At 37.1% G+C, this 24,159-nt stretch overlaps 1 protein-coding gene across 5 annotated transcripts in view; it reads left to right on the forward strand.

The window, feature by feature from the left end:
- The window catches only part of grid2 (glutamate receptor, ionotropic, delta 2), a 594,833-nt gene that overhangs the window by 294,886 nt on the left and 275,788 nt on the right, over positions 1-24,159 (forward strand). For all 5 annotated transcript variants that reach the window (XR_005280492.1, XR_005280493.1, XM_038281457.1 and 2 more), the window contains exon 3: positions 10,531-10,818. Coding sequence is in view for 3 of the 5 variants with exons in the window: in XM_038281457.1 (XP_038137385.1) it covers positions 10,531-10,818 (288 nt within the window). In the remaining 2 variants the exon portion in view is untranslated. The remainder of the gene's footprint in view (positions 1-10,530; positions 10,819-24,159) is intronic.

Below are 24,159 nucleotides of genomic sequence, written 5' to 3' on the forward strand. Positions count from 1 at the left end.
GAATGAAGATAAGATTTGCAGGTTTACACTTGTTTTATTACATGCAAAGCTTTTTGAGATCAGGCCCCGAGATCCATGGTTTATTTGGAACCTCTTAGCGATCTTCCATAGGTTATTTTCCTGTGCTGCCGAAGGCCAGTTCGGCTGTGAAGAATGTCAGTATCCAGGCCATCAACCAACAAACTAAGCAAAATAATCAAAACTAGAAAATGTGTGATATTGAGTGGGCTATTATGTATGTAAATATGTTGATGTAAATTTTTCATCAAGTTCATCTACCAACACCTGTTTGTGGATTTTAAATGACACTGTTTTGACTGTCTTGGCGGGTTTCCCTAAAATAAAATCAATCAGACCCCCACCAAAGCTGGCACAGAAAACCTGTTACCTGTTTCTTGACAAAAAATAAGAGAGTATAGCACATGATTATGGTACTGACGTTCTTTCACAGGCTCCCTGTATCAATTATGTGGATTATTGAATTAAAACCCCCTGGGTGAAGTTCTGGTGATCCTGAAATAAGAGAGGGGGAATATGCACAGGTCAGTTTAGTTACAGGTCCCTTCTTGGTTGTGTACTCTACTGCACTGAAGTACATCCTTTACAATCTGTAAAAGCATATATGCAAATATAATTTAAGAAATTACAAACAAATATTGCAAACACTAATGCCTTAGTTTGTTTAGCATATTTAGGATTTTGAAGTTAATTACTTCATAGTTTTGTGTGTCCAAACTTTTAGTCTTTACTGTAAGTATGGCCATATCAACCCTATCCTCCACTCCCTTCACTGGCTCCCAGTTACTTTGAGATTTGAATACAAGATCTGTCTCCTCACAATTCAATCTATTAATGGGACCGCACCAGCATTTCTTAAAAAAAAAACACCTCTAGCCACTTAGAAGCAGCCCAAACCTCCCCGCAGTATCCCCAGAACAAAGCTGAGGACAATGGGAGAGTGCCTTTAGGCTGTTGTTCCGGGGACGAGAAATGCCCTGCCAGCTCCCCAATCTGTTGAATATTATAAAAACATTTTTATTTATACAGCCCACAAATAATGATTTTTATGTTTCATTTTCAGTAATCAGAGATTGTATTATTGTTGTTCCATTGCTTGTGTTTCATTGAAAATGTTCTTATTTGAAACTGTATCCTCTTATTTGTTTCAACCTTTGCTTTGTAGCAATTGCATTATTATTATTAGTAGTATTATGATTAGTTTGAGATTTTTTGTAGTGTTTACAAACATGTTTTTTTCTGTAAAAAATTCATGTATTTGTGATGAATATTTTTATAGAGAAACCTCAACATGAACATTTTGTGTTAAGATTCTGTGGAAGTGGATGTTTTGATTTTCTGGTGGGCACAATGTCTGATATTGTCTGGTTTCTTTTTAGTCCAATACAGGCTGGGAACCACATGGTGCAAAGCACCCCAGGACACAAATTAATCAAATGAACAGACGTCATTCAGAATCCTTCTGGAAACTGTTGTCACCTTGTAATGAAGGTCGCTGTGACTGGATGCTTATTTTTGCTAAAAGTGAAAGGTCAGTGTGTCATTAGGGAGTGATGAAAGGAAAGAGTTGATGCAGTTTGCTTTATTGACCACTTTTGCATGAATTGAGAGAGCTAGGGGGTTTGCAGTGATGGAACTCTAGAGACTTGCTGGCATGTTTCGCTGGATATGTGCCGGGAGAGAAGGGGCAACAAATCCCTTTACGGACTTGTGTGTCGGTGCCAAGATGTGGAATTTGATACAAACAGTCATGGGCAGCTGGAGGGGTTCAGTATCTCAGTCAGTGCAAAATCTTGTTGGAGTTTGTGTGAGAATACAACTACTCACTCATTGCATTGATTATGCATATTCAGGAGCTCAGTTCCTCTTTTTCCAATTAAAAACATAGAGCCTACATGAGGTAATTGTAGCAAACTATTCCAACTACAGAATATCTCATCTATCTACTGTATAGCTGTGATTGCAAAGAGTCAAACAACTCTAAAGCAATTTTAAATAATGATAGGAATGGTAACTTGTTAGTTACTTTTAAATGGGCTCAGTCACTACGATTAGTTCATTTAAATTAATAGTTCACAGTATCATTCAGCTCATTCAATTAAATTTTTGATATTTTTACAGTTGAAACAGGCAACATGCTTGGCTTCTGTCACATTTAGTGTGCTATTTACAAAGATGTAACTTTATATTTTGTTTTGTACATTTAAAATGGCTTTAAATTTGGTTACGTGAATCTTATGGACACCTCAAGCCTAAACTACTGAGGTCCATGCAACCAAATTATACCATTTTAGTCCCCACACCCTTTGTTGTAGTATCTGCACCACAACCCTAGAAAAAAATGTGCAACTATGCAAACAGCTCAGCACAGAAAATGATGGTAGACAAGCAAAAACTCTTACTGGCCAGGGTATATAATTATCAACATCAAGAGACATCTTGCAATTTGTCCCATGGTCAAGAAACATAAATAACACATTATAAAAAAAAAAAAAACTCTTAGAAACAAATTATTTTCACCACTGGAGGATATGAAGTCTTTGAAAATGTTGTTTTTTTAGTTTTACATGTAGTGTTGTGCTGTAAGCTTGTGGTCTGAGCTGTACACACCACCCTAGAGTCGGCCAGAATATTAATTTCAAGGGGAAAAGTCACACAGAGTATAAAAGCTGTAAACATTTTCTCTGCTGGTCTCATTTTAGAAAGGAACTAATGTGCGTCAAACTTAACTGAGAGTTTTATGTCCCAGTGGGTCCTGGTTGTGACAGATTCTATAGAGCTGCTACTGTCTTCATACTGCAATGTCATGAACTAGATGGTAGCACAACTATAGCTTTTACTTTCATGGCCTTGACTTTGGTCTATACAAAATGACTAATGTGCTTTTATAAGCAATGCTGCTGTACTGTATAGGAGGCATAGTTTCCAGGTCCTTTAAAGGTGGGGTGAAGAGTTAATTAATATAAATAGAGCTTTATTTTTTTCACAGCAAGGACTGGATAGTTAATAATAAATCGCAAAAAATATTTTATTTTTTAATTACAGTACTTCATTGTCACCAAGCTTGCCTTTATAAACAGTTTGCCTCATCTTTGACTGAGAGTTTATAGAAAAGGCAATAAAAGTTAAAGACCACATTTTCATCTAAAATAGCAGGTTTTCTTGATATTTTAAGATCTTACATTAAAGATTCACTAAAATGCCCCAAATTAAACTAAAAATATAAGTGCAAGTGTAAAGAAGACAGGAAAAACAGACAGTGTGAAACTTTGACCCTACAAAGCAATAGCAATAAAAGCCTCAGAGCCAGAGCCGTAAACAGTAAAGCTTTGTATTCTCTCAGGGGACACGTTCATCTCCTTGACTTCAAAATGGATTGAGTTGGGACACAGTGATATATAAGATGTCAGTACTCTTTGAATGGATTGAAGAAGGATAAAAAAAATTGCCAAAGGAAACAAGAAAGGAGAAAGATGAACTGTAAGTTACCATAAGTTTTATTCAGTCCAAGTCTTACTTCTTATTTTTTCCTTTTTCTCAAAATTACTTTCTTGATATTCAATAAAACATTTGCAACACATGAAAATATCTTTTTTTTTAAATAAAGAATAAAAATAGCAAAACCGGCACACAGGATGAACTGACAAGAAAAATTTAAAGGGTGAGGTGGTGGATAACATAATGCTCTGAAGATCAACACAAAAACATAGAGAATGAAAAAATTCTAATGATAACACATTTTTCACACGTTTCTCGTCTGAAACATTTTAAGTAAACAAAAATTCAAAAGCAGATATTAAAACTGCAAAATTAATCAGACAAGAAAGAAAAAAAACAGCTTTTTTTTTTTCTCTATTCACTTCCTGATTTCTACTTAGAGAGAGCACAGAGCATAAGGAGAAGAAAATTGGGAAAAGGTTTATGGCTGGCAGTTATCTGGAGAGAGAAGCAGAATTTTAAGAAGCGGAGAGGCAGCAACCTCGGGGGCTCGGGGTTCTGGGTGCTTTAATTGTAGAGAAAAGCTGCACAAGATATGATTTAATTGGATTTAACACATCATAGAATCCTGGACATAAAGTAAGAATATATAGTCTTGACTATGGAAGGCTATTGACAACTTTTAACTCATATTCCTTCTTTGCAAATTTCTAAATTTTCCTAATTTAGTTTTAAAGAATGCCTCTTGAAATATAGTGAATAATAATATTTATTGCATATCCTAGTATATATTAAGTATTAACCACTAGAATAGCATAATATGATGGATATTAAGTTTTTATAGTCTGTAGGCTATGAAACCCTCAACAAGTTGTATCAAATTAGTATAAAACAAAAAATATGATTACGGTACTGCTGTGATACCCTAGTCCAAATATTTCAATTTTTTCTACCTTTTTCTCGACATCTAAAAGTCTTTTCAGTGATTAAGCTGTGGCCTGCCTTGTTGCATTAAAGAAAAAGGCAGCTCCTTATTACATATAAAATAATTTTAAATTTTGAGAATTTGAGAGGGCCACAGTTGTAGAGCACACACACAACCAGTCAGTCCTCATCCAGATTTCCAAGGTTTAAATACCAACTTTTGCTACATGTCAGTCACCCTTCAATCTTCACCCATTTTCTTTATCGGAACCATTAACGAAAGGCCACTTGTGGCAAAACATCTTAAAAAGAGGAAGAGGAAAAGCCCATATTTTAAACATTTACGTAAAAAGTCAGCTGTAGAACCCTGGTTATGTATCTTGCTGGGTGCACCAAGGAGGCGCTTAATAGCAGCAGTGGCTGTTTATAGCTATAAAGTGATCTGCATGCAACACAGTGGATTGATCATTATAGAATGTGAAATTGGGTTGTCCATGTTGTCATTATGCCTGAGCAACAACTGATAATCCTAACATTCCAAATTATTTACTGTAATATTATTTGCATCTCAGTGCGAATGGACACTGTGCACAATTGTTTTGTCTTAAACTTCAGGATTGCACACAACAACTGCAAAGAACAATTCAGGATCTGGATGATGATAATATCAGGCCCTTTGAACACAAATTGTTAAATTCTTGGCCCAGATGGGGTGTGGGCCTTGCAGAAGTGTCCAGAAATGCACGTTTAACATAAGATCAACTTGAGTAATATTATGTCACAAAACCTGAGAAGCTTGATGTCAGAAGTTCAGATCACAAAGACAAATATTGGGCAATATGTGTTGTTTTTATTGTTTGATATGGCAAACCAGTGAGGTGGGATGGATTATTTCAGCAAAGGAGAAGTGCTCACTCTCGCAGATTTAGACTGTTTCCTCAACAATGTCTGAGGGATATGGTTAAATTGTGTATGTGGAAAAAGTTTTAGATCCTTGAGTTCATCTCATAAAAAACGGGAGCAAAGCCAAAAGTGTTGCGTTTATATTTTTGTTGAGTGTAGAAATGAAGAAGTTACTTTTGCTTGATGTATGTATATATATATATATATATATATAAATATATATATATATATATATAAATATATATATATATATATATATATATATATATATATATATATATATATATATATATATATATATATATATATATATATATATATATATATATATATATATATATATATACACATATATGATACCAGCAAATTAATGAGATTATCCAAAAATTAAAAGAGTAATTTGGAGCAGCATTTCCAGAGAAGGCAAGCTACATATGCAGCTGACCACCAAGTTTGGAATGAGAGAAAAAGTGCGATTCCAGAACTTCTGGATAAATTACAGGAGAGCAAAGATAGATTAAAACAGTGTATTACATCTCCAAACTCCACTACTGCTGCTGGTTTTGTTGCCAGCATGGAAAACTGTCCACAGATTGAACAGGTACCGCTCTGATGCAGGTATGTGAATTTTCTTCCATTTTTCCCCAAATCCTTAAAAAAAAAAATAACACCAAGGAACGCTGGAGACACAGAATATGGGAATTCAATGTCAGAGAGCACTGCTCTGATGGATGTCAGTTCCTGCTTGACTCCTCATGACTTAGTCAGCTCCTCCCAACAGAAACACATCCACCATAGAAAGTTTCCTTTATCATGTTTCTATGATGTCATCAATGCAACAAAACCTAAACCGTGCGGTAAAGTGCTGTGAAGCAGCGTGCAGTGATTTCCACGTGTTGAGAGCGTTCACTGCTCCTCCCTCACCTCATGCTATGTGACATTTGCTCCAGCATAAACATTTAATCATGAATGCTTTATATGCATTTAAACCCACCTCATCCTTTTTTATAGTTGGCTAATACGCTTAAAGCCCGTGTTGCCATACAAGGCTTATATACTGTAAGACTTTTACATTTTTGCGGCTCCAGACAGATTTGTTTTTTGGTCCAATATGGCTCTTTGAGCAGTTTGGGTTGCCAACCCCTGGTGTAGACCATACCGTGCAGCAGCAGAACAGCTCCTTCAGCAGCCGATGGTACTGGTAGTGGTAGTGGCAAGAGCTGGAGAGGATCTGGCATCGCTGTCACAAAATATGGTGCAGCTCTGACCCACGCCAAGCCAAATTCTCACTTGTTAAGCAAAAGGAAGTCAGTGCTCATACAACAACTACAAAAAAAAGAGGAAGAGTACAGATCTACCGAAGCGCAACCAAATATGGATAGCAAGCACTCAGTGGTAAGATTTATTTCTGAAATATAGGTATGTATAAATTATATATTTAAAATGAGCAAAAAATTTACATGGCTTCATCTAAGGTAGGATTTTTGAGTTATTGGCTTTCTTTTTCAAAACATTTTTACAGATGGGAAAACTCCCGGTTTCTTGGCAAGCACCACAAGTTCCCCAACTGGTATTGGACATAATCAATAATTCATTAAATAACTGTCTGAAGCCATTTTTATAAGTAAAATAATCCTGTTAATTTTTCCATACTTCTGAGATAACACAATGAGAGCTGAGCACAATACCATCCAGCTGTTTTGGATGCCATTGTTTATGTGGTCAGTCCAAATTAGACTCTGAATTTTTTGCCATTCATGATACTTGCTTTTAATCATAATTTCACTACGGTGGATGCTAAACATATTTTCCACCTCTCTGCCTGCACTTTTTTGCTCTCCTACCTGCAGTTTCCATTAGTAACCATGAAATAACATTGATCAGCAGGCTCAATTACACATTGATGTTCACGGGTGCTTATGAAACTTTTATGGAGGACTGTTGGATCGTAGAAGGCTGAACATGAGTTGGAGCGTTCTACGCAGCGCTTTAGGTACAGCTGTGATCTACAAGGAAAAAACACTTTGTGTTTGCACACACTTTTAAAAAAACTTTTTTTTTAATGCTCAATCCTATTTTCGTATCATTGTTGTACGCACACTTTTAGTGTGGATCCTACAGAATGTAAATAAAACCCCTGGTATATTTCAGGTTCTTGAATTGGTTTACGATATTAATGTAGGGAGTCAATCCAGAGACCAGTATCTTTCAGTAAAAAGCATTAAATGTTTTCAAAATTTCTCAGTGTACTTCCAAGATGTTCTATTGCCTTAGAAATACGCTCTTTAATTGGTTTTCTCAGGTATTTATATACTTCCAGTCTTGCTCCTTTCTGTGATTTCCATGGTAGGTCCCCAGGCCAGAGAAACTGTAGGACAGTATCTCAGCATGATTAAGAGTGTATGGTGGGTGTCAGTGTGTAGAGGGAGGAGAACTGCCTGGATAAAAGTGTTAAAAGAAGTCAGCCACACCTGACTGCAAGTAAAGTGCTTGCAGTCCATTTATTTTGACATGATGACAAGCAGGAGAAGGGTCCCTATAACATGCTCTGTTGAAGAAGACACATGTAGAATACATGCTGACATACCAAACATACTTCAAAGTGTTATAAGGGCATCATGTACTGGTTTCTGCTTCTGTACATGTCTTCAAAATGCTGACAAATGTGGCATCTGATTTTGCAATGTATTTCCTTGATGTGGAACATGTCATAAAAGAAATTAAATGATAGAAATAACCTTTAAAAAAATAAAAAGGTCCAGTGCAAACTATTTCGATGCTGATTTACACTATTGACCTTAGGGTCGATAGTGTACAGTAGCTCACTGATGTGTACATGTTAATCTGAATGACTTGCATTTACGTTCTTAAAATAAACTCCCCTGCTTGATGAGTGTTGGCTCCCTTACAGTGAGTTATCCTACCAAAGCAGAGAATCCATTTTTACTTCCGGTGTCTGTGGGGGTTTTATAGTGTGGATTTTGTTATTTGATGATAGCTGAGTGGGTTGTAGTAGTTAGATGATAGGTGAATTATTCTAAATCACTACATGTTCTCATTGAATTCACACCTACACAAATATCTACCTAAAAGTCATAACTTGCTTTTGTGCTCAAAGTACAATCACTGTTCACAATTGTCCCTTTTTTTGTGTGTGGGTGTGTGTGTATGATGTGTATGGTATCTTGCAAAACGCTATCAAGAGAGTACCACTGTTGACTTTTATATGTTTAATAAAATGTTTGCATTTTACTAAATCTCATGGCACAAGTACATTTCTCTTGAAAATGTAAAACTCATTACATTCTCATATGGCTGCAAGAACTGCTCTTACTACTTTTTCTCCATTTTATTTTCCTTTCATTAAACTGTTGCCTACATCAGAGTGATATAACATTGGCCTGTCTGAACACTACGGGTCCTTTAAGTCATTAGCAAGGAGTATTAATGAGCTGAGGGCTTAGAAGCCCCCCAAAGACTAAAGAGTGTATGATGTAGAGGGGATGAGGGCACTAATTCTCCAAAGTGCCCTAATAAATAGCGGATTAGCAAAGCCTTCTATTAGCCAAAGTCTTGATAAAGCTAAGCTAATTCTCTATAGCTAGACTAGGCAATGCAGCTAAAGCATTAGTTAGCACAACTGCTGTAATGTATAAGTAAAGGCTGGATCAAGTCTTTCATAGAAGCCCTCTGGCATAACCACTTCTGACATATAGAGGAATTCACGCTCACACACAGAACAGAAACTCACAATTTATGTAAATCAACAAGGGCAATTTCCTCCACTAGATCTCCAAAGGCATGTGTTTAATTATTAAGTTACTCTTGGAAAGATAATGAATCCTAAACTTATTGATTTTTAGCATGATTGCTGTGACTAACAAGTATTCTGTGAGTCGGTGATTTGTAATCATATATTGTTACACTTAAATTAATTCCTAACAATACAAACGTCAATAATGGCTGGTTAAATAGAAACACAATAAGCTCTTACTCATTAATCATCTACAGCCATGCCTAGGGAAATGGGTCTGGTATTAAAAAAAGAGGGATGATATTGTGTTCATACATACAGACATTCTTTCCACATTTCCAGGTTTCAGTAACACTTTGTGAGGGGATAGCTAAACCCACTACAACTTTTAAACATCCCAAGATATTTGTTGAATTTTTTATGAAAAAGTCAACAGCTAAGCTTATGAACATAAACCCTTTGCAAGTAATATAAATACAGGTTTAACATTCAGAAGCAACTTAAAAAACTGCTTCGGTTTAGCGTGGCGGTTGAGCAGGTGTTCAGTGCACGACTCATTTATGGAGGTTTTGATCCTCAATGTGCCTGTTATTGGTTTGAGTCTCTACCTGGCAAGCGTTGCCTCATGTCTTCTGGCTCTCTCTGATCTTGAATCTTGTCTGCATACTATCAATAATAACTTAAATGAAGGCCTTTAAAAAAAGTTGCTTCTGTTTACAGTGCCATTCTGAAACTGTATAGAAGCCCTTGATTGAAATTTGATTCAGTGAATGATCCAATATGAATTGATTTTTTTATTATTTATATTTTATTCCATGAGTAGTATTGAGGCATTTCCCACATACCATCCAATACATTTGGTTGCCATATTGTGCAAGATTTCCTTTACAGAAATAATATCTCTATTCAGAATCTTAATTAAATAATTTACTTAACTCTACCGGGTCTAGGGTATATGTGGGTATATATCCATACAGTATATTAAAGTATATTATAATAAGACAGTTATTTGGCATGATAGCTGAAGCTATGTCTACAAGAGAAACAAGACTAATCACCGGAAAAAAAAAAAGAGTAAACATAAAGCTAGTGGTTGAACTAACAAATACTGCAGAATTGGAGAATAGAAATTAAATGAAAGAGAAAGAAATGAAAGAGAAAAGTGGTTCCTATAACAGCCTAGTTATAGAGATAGCTCAGGATAATCTGAGCCACTCTAACTCTATTCTTTATCAAAAAGAAAACTTTTAAGCCTAGTCTTACAAGTAAACAGGTTATCTGCCTCGCAAACAAAAACTGATAGTTGGCTGCATAGGACAACCGGATAACTAAAAGTTCTGCTTCCCTTTCTACTTTTAGAAATTCTATAGCTCACTAGTAAATCTGCAGATTGAGGATGACGTGCTCCATTTTTATTTTGTATAGTTTTGCAGATGAATATTAAATAATCAAATTTTCTATCGTCTTCTCTCTCCATTTTTTTTTTTCTCAAGCTTGCGAGTTGATGAACCGTGGTATCCTGGCTCTGGTCAGCTCTATTGGCTGCATGTCAGCTGGTAGCCTTCAAACACTGGCTGATGCCATGCACATACCGCATCTCTATATCCAGCGCTCCCCAGTGGGTACACCCCGCTCAACCTGCCCACCTACCAGTCGAATACCTGGAGCTGACGACTACACTCTCATGGTACGCCCACCTGTGTTCCTCAATGAGGTCATCATGCAGGTGGTGTCTGAATACAGCTGGCAGAAGTTTGTCCTCTTCTATGATTCTGATTTTGGTAAGTCAATAAGTTATGTCTGCTTGTTTGTTTGTTTGTTTTTTTTTTCTTTCCTGTGCTATCCTCCTGCCCCCTATCAAAAGGGGAGACAGTGCAAGACCAATTATAACCAGAGCATATCAAAATGGGTCTAATTTATCAAGATGCTTTTGTGGGATTTTCTATTTTATTTACAGTAGTTCATTGGTATCAGCAACTTCCCTAAAGTGAAGGTTTCTGATAAATACATTATCAGCCATACAGTGAAGTCTAAAAACCTTTTTCCTGATCTACTCTCTCTCTCTTTTCCAAGCATTAACTCAGACAAAGGTTGATACTGTCATATGAACACATTTAGTCATAGAGAAAAGTGCCATACTTTTCTATTTCAGTGTCATGCCAATTCCCTGCTTGTGTGTATGATTTGTCATTCACCCTCCTTCTCCCTCTGGGTCACCATCTCTTTCCAGCCCATTAGCTCTAACATTAGGCTACAAACAGCCTATGTACCATTTATTATCTTGCCCCAGTACTAGTCAAAAACTTCAGATTACAAAATATAATTCTGTATTCTGTGTGTGACGCCTGTCCAAAGACCATACAGTATGTGTGTCAACAAATCATTTATATCTATCCGGCAAATTATGTCCTTTCTGACCTTAGACCTTCCAATATCAGACTTCAAGATTACACCTAGAACAAAGACAGTTAAACAGGAGACTTTCATGGTAAATGAAAGGCTATTTAAATATCAGTGCATCTGTAATGTCATCTGTTATATTTACCTATTTTAGTATTCCATTAGTAAAGTGGCTTACCTTAGATTTAGGGGCTTTAAGAGAGGTTGTTTTGTGAAAGCATGTCCAAACTTTGTAGGATGAAAAAAGCAAAACTACAAACCCAGTGCAAATAGAAATATAGAATTACCAGAAAAGCAGGTACAAACATTTCTCTAAGTGCTTTATTGAATATACAGATCATATGCTTATGAACAATACATGTACGATACTGGGAGGAGGTTAACATTCCAGTATCCATTTCGAGCTTGGCTCTTTAAGCCTTGGTCACGATCTCATTTTGTCGGGCCTTAAAAAATTGTATCAAGGCTGGTTCAAGACTTTGTGTGTGTGTAAAAATAATAGTGATAATAGCACAATCTCATTGTATGTGAATGAAACAATGAAACAAACATCACTCTAAATTGGATGTTGTGTTTGCTCATGATAAGTATGAAATGTCGGTGTGAGAAGTTTTACATTACCATGGAATTTGATTGTTTGATTATTTCAATTATTGTTACCATCATTGCTTTAACATAGCGAGCTTTTGCCATCTTGCTTTCACTGAGAACACACGTGCTGTCTTATCACCGAACAATGCCATCGTTTTGAAAATTATGGAATTTGCTTTTCAAAAATATGAGGAGGTTGAATAACAGGGAAAGACACTAGAAGGCGTGTAATTCTGTCAACCTCCAGGATTTAGCATATGTTAAGTAAGCAAGACTATCTTTAGTTTTAACATGAATTTACAGTGGAGACAAATTAAAAGTGTCTAATTTACTTGAACCTTCAGGTAAATGTGACAAATTCATGTGACAAAAAACAGAATTAATGAAAATACATGCATAACACACAATTTTAACACCTATCAGCTAAATAAAAAAACGCATAAACATCACCAACAGAATCGGATATGTAATCTATTTTCTGTGACGTTTGATGGACATGTTATATATATTTTGAGCAGACTAAAAAAAATTTGTCTCATTTAATCTGATTAGCACACTTGATCAAAGTTAATCAAAAGTATGTGTATTGATACTCCCAGGATATGTATTTTTGGAGCCGTTAGTTTTGTGGTGTCCATGGTTATGAGGACTTTATATATATATATAAATGTAAATATATATATATATATATATATATAGTGTCAGTACAAGTACCATGGAATCCCACAAGCAAATGGTAACCTCAAAGAACAATAAGTCTTGGGCAATAAATAGCTACGCTCTACCAGTAATCAGACAACCTACAGGAACAATAAGCTGCTAGAAGGATGAGATACAGGACAAAAAAGCTCCTAACCATACATGGATGGTATCACCCAAAATCCAGCACCCTCAGACTGTACGCTAGCTGTAAGGAAGGAGGCTGAGGACCAGTGAGCGTTAGAGCCACTATCCAGGATGAAACAATTAAGATGCAGAAGTTCATCAAGGACAAGGCTCCAACAGACAACATGTTCAGTGAATGTCTCAGAAAATGGGCAACAGAAGATGAGGTGCTTGAGGTTCCGTCATGGGAGGATAAGCCCCTACATGGGATGTACCACTCAAACATAACCGAAGTGGCGTATATCAGGAAATCCTACCAATAGCTAGACAAAGCCGAACCTAAGGACAGCACAGAGGCACTCATCATGGCTGCACAGGAGCAGGCCCTAAGCACCAGCGCAATAAAGGCCCAGATCTACCACACAAAAAAACGACCCCAGGTGCAGACTGTGCAAATAGGCCCCTGAGACAATCCAGCACATAACTGCAGGGTGTAAGATACTAGCAGGGAAAGCTTACATAGAATGCCAAAACCAAGTGGCTGGAATAGTGCACAGGACCATCTGTGCAGAGTATGGGCTGGAAACCCCACGGTTACAGTGGGAAACACCTCCAAATATGGTAGAAAATGACCAAGCCAAGATCCTGTGGGACTTCCAGATACAGACTGACGGAATGGTAATGGCAAAACAAACCGGACATTGTAGTGGTGGACAAAAAGCAGCAGAAAGCCATTGTGGTTGACATAACAATATCAAGTGATTGCAACAACAGGAGAAAGGCGCATGACAAACAAGAGAAATACCAGGGACTCAGAGATGAGCTGGAGAAAACCGGGAACCTGACTCCTTCACCAATCTGTTTTTCTTTTCTCTTAGTCAGAAAGAAAATCTGCTACCTTGTTCAGTTAAAGCAGGTGCTTCCTAGAGGAAGGCGTCTTAAATGGATACTCTTCAACTTTCAAAAAAAACATTTACTTTGCATATTATAGACCCTTTAACTATTTTTCTAATCTGATGAAATGCCAAACAAACCATACTTATAAAATAACTCCAAACAGGGATATCAGTCCCTTTCTTAGTTCATACAGTCTATGTGTGTTTCACGGTTTCTGTCACTGACTATATTTTTTATGAGCAACGTTTTTGTCTTTAAACTAAAATGACAAACATATTTAAGCCTAGATGTCTATATTCATAAATCACCATTATATATTAAAATATCTGATGAATATAATTTAATATTGTTGTCCACTTTACTAAAAATGTGAGCTATTATTATTGTTTTGATGTTCTAGCACAGGCCGTTACTTTTTTCTTTAATTATCAACATTTTAAAGTTATTTTCTGCACCTAATTATTTGATTAGCAATCCAAGTCTTGCCAATTAAATGTTTAAATGAAACAATGGCCTCTTGGAATATTTTAAAATTCAAAGTCTTCTTTAAATTAACATGGTATAAAAATAGAATAGAATAGAATAGAATAGAATAGAATAGAAAATCCTTTATTGTCCCACAATGGGGACATTCTGGTGTTTAGAGCAGCAAAAAGATTATAGAAACAAAATGGCCACACAAATATGGACCTTACAAAAATAAATAACATAATAGTGAAGAGTTAAAAGATAAACAATAAAACACTAATCTACACTGTAAATTGTTTCAACAATATAAAAAAAAACTGGAGAATAAATAACCAATATACAGCTATGGACAGTTTTACAGTAATGGATATTTTAAAATCGCAGCAAGACCAGAGATATGCAAAATGACAGCAGTGTGTTATTTAACTAAGGAAAAAAGTGTTATTGAAGTGACTTTATGATATTCAATGAAATTATCTCGGTGTTTTATCAAATTTGCCAAAGGAGTTAACCTCTTGGTTTAAATGTTCTGAAAGCTGGGCAGGTTGCCTTGGATACCATTTTGATGTGCCACCCCTGCTCTTCATCCCCTCGCTACCACCAGTACTTTAATCAGCTACAGTTGATTGAGGGTCTCTCCTCATGAACTTTACTGTAATTGTTCACCATGTTTTAATGGACAGTTTTTTCACATAGTTTGTGGGCTAACATCATATGAAAACTGAAAGAGAAAAGAGCAGATAACCTGTGTGTGCAGGCGCACAGGGGTTTAATTACCATCTCTACAGGAGGTACAGGATGTCCTTTGAAGGATGTCCTTTCTCTGGTAGGGGAGTGGCAAAGGGCTTGTGGTCTGGAAGAATTTTGATCCAACTAATGTTCAAAAAGAAATCCATTCATCTCATGGCTGTTTGGCACAAAACACCTTTTAGGTTAACCAGAATGATTTGAAAACTCAAGTTACCAATAAATAAATATAACTTTTTATATCTTTACAACTGAAAAATCTAACCAATGAGAATGTGATTGAATTTAGCCCTAACATGTTTGAGCCATATTGGTGAAAACAACTCTGTGCTAGTGCTTCAAATGTGTTGAAGCTTTCCAACACTTTTCATTTGAATCTCACTTGAATGACTGATTTAAGTGCTGCCTAATGGAAAATACTAACAGTAACGCCCCTCAAAAGTAGGACAGAATAATAGCCTACCTCAACGTTTTAGCTTTAAAGCAGTGTAATGTTTATCTGCCACAGTTGATTTCTCTTTTTATTGATTTCCCCCTTTTGCAATAATGAAAATTCATTTCACTTGCTGGGGTCAATTAGCACAATTAACACATTGCATGCATTTATCTCCTGTGGGATCTGTACATTGGATTTGTTAAGGAAAGCTTCTCCAGACTAAATCTCAAACCTTCCATACTTTAATGTTATACATCGATGTGAATTCATCTTTGAGAATGGAAATGGTTTAATTGTCAAACTCAGTGGAGGGTCAATGAACAATGGAGACCTTTTTGCTAAAAGGACACTTCTAAAGGGATTTATTTTAATGGATTATATTTTCAGCTAATATAGGGTGACCAGACGTCCTCTTTTTCACAGAAATTTCTTACTTTTCATTAGGGCTGGGTAAAAAAATTGATTTAATCAATTTTGAATCGATTCCTTTACATTTTTGCAAAATCGATGTCTGGGAAATTAGATTGATTCGTTTTATAGTGACTTGCGTGACGTTCACATTAAAATGAGCAGGAAAGATGCACTCAAGATTACTTCAAGCCAGACAGCTGCAAATATAGCCAATAGGACTGAAGACATTAACAAATTGGGGCTTAACAGAAAACGCCCTGTTTGTTGTTACAGACAACGCTGCAAATATGGTTTGTGCATTGAAGATAATGCAGCTTATGAATGTCTGCTGTGTCACGTCTGCTTGCTCGAGTGAGGCTTCACTTTTTCACTTTTCACAAACAAGTTTGCACTTTTGAGACAGTTTTGTTCACATCTCATGTTTAAACGGTCTGATTTACAAGTTTGCAGTTTGTGTTTACTGTGACAGGAAAAAAACAAAATACAGTAGTTTGAGTAGTTTGAAACACAGTTGAACCACTTTCATTATTGTAAAAACAGATTGAATCGAAATTAATCGATTTAGAACTTTATGAATCAAAATCGAATCGATTCAGGACTTTGGCGAAAATACCCAGCCCTACTTTTCATACTTAAAAAGATATCTGGGGGGAATTTCAAAATCGTCCTTCTAGGGATGCATGATATATCAATTTTGGCCCTGGAATCGGCTCTTATTATTTTTTTTCAATTTCTTTTTGGGCCCTACTGTATATTTGTAATGCACTAAAAGGCATCTCTCCAAAATCTATAAATATAATCCTCAATGTGTTGTGGTCTTGTGTTCTCAGAAATAGGAAAGCATTAAATGAATATAGGTTTTAGTTCACTTTTGGAAAATGAGTCTAATGAAAGTGTAACTGTAGGTCCATGAGCCACCACCCAAGTATCCCCCGGCACCCCCCTGCACACACACAGACACTGACACAAAAAAAAAACTGTCGTCCTTTTCAGAAACCCAAATCTGTTCACCCTAGGATATAGTTAAGCAACCCTCACTTTTTAGATTTTTATTTTGAAAAAAAATTTGAAAACCTTACTTACTTTCTATTTTCACTTAATAATTATGTGCTATTTTTAAAGCTTCAGTTTATGAATTCTAAATAATACTATGAAATTGGTAAGAACACATACAGGTTTTTCAAAACTTCTGCAAGGCACTGTTATGATGTGAGGTTTCTGTGCAATTTGTAACATATAAAGGGTTTTTTAAAGATTTTTTTTTAATATTAATGAATGTAATCAGACAGGAGTAGAATCAGAGAGAAGGAGAAGACATGCTGCCAAGGTCAACAGACTGGGACTTAAACATCTGAGGCCGTTTCAAGTACCAAACCCTGGTACAATGTTGGCACACCTAATCCCTGCACCACTGCTGCACCCAACAAATGGTTTTATTTTATTTTATTTATTTTGCACATATGTTAAAGCACACACCCTCCATAGCACGTATAAGGTTAACTTTAGAACTGTATTATGATTACCTAAATATATTTAAGGCTTTCAGTTAAGAATTTTATCCCCAACCTTTACTTAAACTAATCTAGTGTATAATGAGGGACACCTTTTGTCTGTCTCTTGACAACCTTTAGTAACCTCTTATAAATCCCAAATTTGTCCCATGTGTTTGGGCTTAGCCTTAATGTCTGCACAATAGACACTTGTACATGAATATACACGCATATTTGTAACCCACTTAAATTTCCATATCCCCTCTGTGCTCTGTGACCACTGATTCATCGCTTGGATCCTGTGGGTTTTGCCAACGCTGTTTTCTCAGCCACAGAAGGCCCTTTAAAGATATCACAATTTCTCCCTAATGACCTCACCCTCTGTTCAAGGAGGGAGGAGAGATTGGAGAGCATCAATGAGTGAGAGGAAGGGAGAGAGAAGCAGAATATAGCATAGAATAAAAGGCAGAGTGTCTAGATGATAGCAATGCTCCCAGAAGGCCTCGTCTCTGTACAAGCAGTTCTATAGAGAACAGACGGTCGAGTGTGTCCTCTCAAATGAAGCTACAGTGCAACTGTCCCTCTCCTTATTTTCAGCTCTACTGGTGCGTCCCGGACACTGCGAACACATGTTTTCAATATAGCCCATCTTTTTCTCTGCTCGCACACACTTTATCCCTCAATTTTTTCATTTATCTCTTCAGTTACTGACTCTAGTTTTTGGGGTATTGCCAGATTTTGGTTTTTAGTGGAGTTTTTACGTTCTTTTCTAAACCAGATCGAAAACACAAGAGATTGCTATCGTTACCTGCTGCAGGATCTTGCCTATAAGCACATCTGATGCACAGGAATATTCCTCCCTTGGACCAAAATACAGAGGATGCCACTTAGTGTTGCACCACCACTGTTGACATTTAAATGATTGTGTTACTGTTTTGCTGTTTTATCAGTGACTATGGCAGCCTGGGGCATAGTGATAAAAAGATTAAACAGAGCAATACAGTAGATTAAAACACACCTCGATACATACTGTAACAGATTTGTGTACAGTGTATCAACCTCCCAGACTATTCAGGTCTTCTAGCTAAAGCCACCCCTGTACACCCAGAACTAGAACCAAACATGGAGAAGCAGCATTTAGTTCCTATGCTCCACTTATCTGGGACAAACTCTTAGAAGACTTTAAAAGTGCTGAAAGACTGAGTTCTTTTAAGTCGAAGTTAAAACCCATTTCATTAGAGCTGCTTTAGACTGTTGAAGTTAAACTGTTAACTGAAGTATTATTAGTTTGAGGTTGTGATCCTACTGTTTTTGTTATACCACACGTGTTTTTATCTTATTTTGCTTTTACTTTGCTTTTATTTTCTTCTATTTTATTGTCTACTTCATGTGTACCACTTTGAATTGTCCATGTACTGAATTGTGCCATTTGTAACTTGCCTTTGCCTTAGTATTAGTGTGTGTGAGGCAGGTGTGTTAGAGACAAATTGTGTCCTTTATTGGATCAGTACGGGGCACAACATTTAACTACCAAATAAGGGACGATTCTGTGTTTTACGGGATTCTTGGCAACCATACAGCCATATATGTATTTTTGAACAACTAATTTAGAGCTGTGGAAATTTTGAGGTTGTTACAGTATTATACTTTGGTATTTATGATAGCAGTTGTTCAGTTTTGCTAATAAAAAGTCCAGTTATTTCCACGCTTTACCTTCAATAGTGGCTTTTATAAAGAAAATATGATGAATGAATGAGTGGGGCTGGTTAAACTGATGTATGTACCTACTGTATGAACTGATATTTGTATTGAATGACACCAGATTTACTTTACAAAAATAGTAAAACCAGAAAGGAGAACTCCCACATCCAGTCCATACTTGTAAATAGATTTGGTGTTCATTTTCAAAAGGATTTATCTAAAATTGTCATATTTTTTTTTTACAGATACCCACAAATTACTCTCAACAGAGTGTGTGTATAATTGATAGGCTAAGTAATATTTCAATAAAATAGAATAAACAATAAAACAGAGTAAGTGAGGAAATAACTTAATAAATGGTGAAAAATCAAAAGTCAATTCACATGTTTGCATGGAAGGCTGATGGTGTACAGCAGTGCATGGGGGCTGCTAGAGACAATTTTAGAGATAGGAAAGGTCATGATCCCCTAAAAAGGTAGCAAGCATTTTATAGAGTGTGGGTTTTTACAAGTTTTAGTTAAGCTGTCTGCAGGGAATCCAGGAGTTTGAAGTCAGGAGGCTTTGAGGTAAAAGGGATCGAACATAGGGAAAGAGAAGGGAAAACTGAAGCTGAGAACAGGAAAAAGCAGATCAACTTTTAACATGAAAAGGATTTTTGAGCAATATACATGACTGATGTGGGATTCTTCAAGGCCTAAAGCGTTTTCTTCCCATATGGAGAACAATACCGATAACCATATTAAATTATTCATCCAGGTCTTAACTCTAAAACATGCTCAGGCAAATTTAAGCTGAGAAATTAATTGTTTTGACATTGCTCCGTAGAAATATCAAGTGTTCCATTTCAGGATAGAGCCATGAAAAAACACAACAAAAAAATTCTGCCTTTGAGCCATGCAAGAGCAAAATGCCTGAGGCAAGGGTAACGATTGCCAGAGGTAGCTCCTGAGGGAAAGACAAAACAAAGAGCGTTAACACCAAAACAGAACAGGTTGCAGATATCTTAAAAGGTTTTTATTTTATTGACAAATTTATCTTTCAATCTCTAGAACTCCCCACTGTAATATTTGTTCCTACCTGCATGCTACAACTGTTATTCTATTCAGAAAAATTTCTTAGAGTAAGTTATCAAATATGACACGTACTTAAGAAGATGGACAGAATGCTAGTTATTATTGCTACTGGCCCCTATAATAAAGGTAATTTAAAGTAGTTTTGTTTCTTCCCTAGCCTTGAAAGCCTAATCTCCTTTATCAATAATCTCGCAGCAAAAGAATATCCAAAATTGTAGGCACAAGAAAGCTTATCAATGCACTCATGTTGACCGATCCGTCATTTGGCAATCCGAGCAAGCACGTTTGTTGGTTTGTATGCCTACTATATGATTACATGTGCAGTTTCATATTGTTATTTGAAACATTTGTGTATATTGAATCACGCATCCAATCATTTTGCGATTAACATTTGTGAGCTCTGTTGTTCACATACAAATCTTGCTGTATGCATGTCCATCCTGTTTTGTGCATACTAATCTTGTCGTATGCTTTGTGACCCTTTTGGAGATAATTATGCTTTATACTCTATAACTGTATTAGGATGTAAACTTGCAATTCTATTATTATTTCTGGATTTTTATGCAACAATTTGCAAGCTGGAGAGATACAGTAAAGTCAAAGAAAATAGAGCATCCAGTAAAACCTAACAGATAGGTAGGATGCTACAGTACAAAGGCTTAAACTAATCAGTAGATATTTGTATAATTTCTTTGCATTCAGGAGAGAAGTTAGTGGAACGTTTTACTTTTTTGTCTAGTTCTCTGGAAAGTTTTGTTTGTTGCCATTCTTATTGAAAAAAGAGATACCACCTCGGCCTAACCAAAGCTTTCTCCATTGCTTTAGCTAGACCAGGTAAGATGAAGAACTTGATAAAAAAAATGTGTCTTGTTTAGGCATGTTTAGGACTGTTGCCCTAATTGGAGGATTGCATCTCCTAACAACTAGAGTCTATTGCTGACTCAGCAATGTTGAAGCCTTTTATATGAGTATCTGCCTTAACACACCTGAATCAAAGCAGTGCTTTGCAAGGCTGTAGAGAATTTGACAACTGAGAATGTAATGAAGCCATTTAATTCAGGTGTGCTGAAACAAGGAGACATCTTAAATTTGCAGAATACTGGCCCTCGATAGACTTGAGTTTGATTCTTTCCATCTTCCCATTCCAGTCGCTACTTAATACTGCACCTGCTTCAACACAGCATGCTTTTGCTGCTATACTTCACTTTATAGAAAGTATGTTCAAGGCCATGTGCACTGTTTATTTTAGTCTATCTAGTCCAGAAAATTACACCTTGATCTCATCTGGCATGCTGTTGCATTCCTTACATGGCTTGTAGCAAAATTTGATGGGGCTTCCCATGGATTTTGACTGATTCCCCCTTCTGAGCTTTGGATCTTTGCAACTCCTGGAAGTCCTGATTTCCTTTCACTGATATACTATACATAATTCTGAGGTATTAGTGGAACAGAAATGTTTATACAAAGGCTAAAGTAACTAATGAACTGAAGTAAGTCATAAGGTGACTTCTCAAGGCAAACCTATCCGGGGAGGGTGAGTGGAGGAAAGGGTTCTGTAACTCACAGCTTTCTCATGGGAGGAGGTGGTTGAGCTACAGGTGGGACTTAGGCGGGGGCCTGAGCAGCAATGCAGCAGAGGCAGGTTCGAGGAGCAGCTGAAGGAACCAGTGTGAATCCAGGAAAGGGGTTCTCTTGTCCGGCTCTGTATCACCGAGGGGGCTTGAGGGGAACGCCAGAGCATAATCTGAGCAGCAGGGATTCAGTGACCAGTCTTCAGAGTACGGAGACAGACTGGTGAGCAATCTAGAGCACAACAAACTGAGGGAGACAGGAGACAGGTTAGAACCAGGAATCCAAAAACCTCAGGTTAACGAAGATCTGTCAACAGGACAGAGGCCTAGGTGTACCACAACAGTTTAACACTCCAGCGTCCTTCAGCTAACTCAAAGCACCAGCATAGCAGCCCCAATGAGCCGCAGGTGCAGGGCCACACCCACCTGTCAACAACAGCCACCTGTGGAAAAGAATCAACAGAGCAAAGCACACAGAAACCTGACAGTAATTGACATTATATGAAAAAGTTTTAAGGTGTATAAAAATTAGATTTCCTAAGGCACTATACACACATTATTATTGTTGAAGTGAAATATACACTAAATACACTAAAACAAAAGTGGCATTAAATTGTTTCCTCATTGACTATTACATTTTTTGAGGCAAATATTGCACAATGTACCCACTGTAGGTGACTGTAGCTAACATTTTATTCATAAAGCTGACATCTTTATTTGGATGTAAGAAATACTGTGGGGAGTATTTCTTTTCACAGTAAGCTTAGGAGGAGTGGTTAAGTAAGGTGACTGTGCTCTGGGGTGAAAATCTTTTGAGTTGATGCGTAGTCATACCGTTAATGGACCGATGCTTTCTCTCAGAGGAATGTTTCTCAAACAGATGGTTGTCCGGGTGGGCAAGGACAGTGGCAATTTTACCTATCTTTTTATCCACTATCTTGTCCTGAAGCACCTTGATGGAAAGTGTCTTGAAGTCAATGATCCGCTCAGCAGTAGCCTAGTACAGCCTCAAGTCTTGTCCTTTGAAAAAGAGGAGGCAGGAAATCAGAAATACTCAAGAAAAAGGATGCTTTTCACTGGAAATTCCTTTTTTCCCCACTTTATGCTGGATATCTCTATAATTGCCTATGAGGCATTCATACCTTGAGTGAAAGCTAAAGATATTAAATAATAATACATATAATAAGTATATGTCTCTTAAATTGCACGTTAACAACTAATAATTGTGTTATAAAAAAAGGATGCTCTTTTGGTTTTGTTTGCATTACTTGGCCTATTTTAAATTTTATGGACCAGGTACATTCACATTCTGCTTTAATCTAAGCACAGCTAAGAAATTACGTTAAACAAGTTTGCGTTGGTAAGGAGTTCAACTTGTGGCCAAGAGTTTTAATTATTTTATAAACACATGAGAATAAATACATAATTATTTAAGATAAATAAAATCCTTTCTTATTATTATTTTCTTCAAATTTCCCCTTAACGTATTGGGGAAGTACACCCCCACATTCCCAGCAAATAGTTGGTCATTGACACAGTTTATTTGATTTATTAAGCTACTCCATTAAAGTACTAAATACTCACTGTTCTACAGGTATAGAAAAGGAAACAGAACCTGGATCTTCATTTCTGCTCAGGGTCAGCCATTTGCTCCATCACTTTGATATAGAACTGCAACTTTCACCTGAGACATAGCACAGGTACAACCTACTACAGATCCAATTTAATCTCCACATATAGCCTGCTCTCTTTGTAGGCTTACATCAGCATTTTTTGGTATTTATGGCTCATCAGTTTTTGTCAGAGACCTGTTTTTTATGTTTGCTAGGTCTCAGGCATGAGATCGATAGACGGATCGGTGCACCGCCGGCAGTGATGTGGTCACTGTATCGGACTGTCATGGTGAAGAGGGAGCTGAGTCAGGGTGCAAAGCTCCTGATTTACCGATCTATCTATGTTCCCACACTCACCTATGGTCATGAGATCTGGACAATGACTGTAAGGACAAGATTCCGAATACAAGCAGCCGAAATGAGTTTCCTTCGCAGGGTGGCTGGGCGCACCCTTCAAGATCGGGTGAGGACCTCAGTTACTCGTGAGGAGAGTCGTTGGTCCTCCTCGTTGAGAGGAGCCAACTGAGGTGGCTCGGGCATCTGTTTACTGTAGGATGCCTCCTGGTTGCCTCCCTCAGGAGGATGTTGAGGAAGTTGTTCCAGACATGTTACATATGGGTGGGGAAGCCTTGTGGAAGGCCCAGGACATCCTGATACAGACAGACCGAATGATAATGGCAAAACAACCAGACATTTTGGTGCTGGGAAAAAAGCAGAGGAAAGACGTTGTGTTTTACATAGCATCTTGACTGCAACATCAGGAAAAAGGAACATGAGAAACTAGAGAAATACAAGGGGCTCAGAGAACAGCTGGAGAAAACCTAGAAGGTCAAGGCATCAGTGGTGCCTGTGGTCATGGGGGCACTCGGGGCAGTGACCCCCAAACTTGAGGTGTGGTT

The sequence above is a fragment of the Cyprinodon tularosa genome, unplaced genomic scaffold (genome assembly GCF_016077235.1).
Source record: "Cyprinodon tularosa strain WSP-4 unplaced genomic scaffold, ASM1607723v1 ctg171, whole genome shotgun sequence".
Taxonomy (NCBI): Eukaryota; Metazoa; Chordata; class Actinopteri; order Cyprinodontiformes; family Cyprinodontidae; genus Cyprinodon; species Cyprinodon tularosa.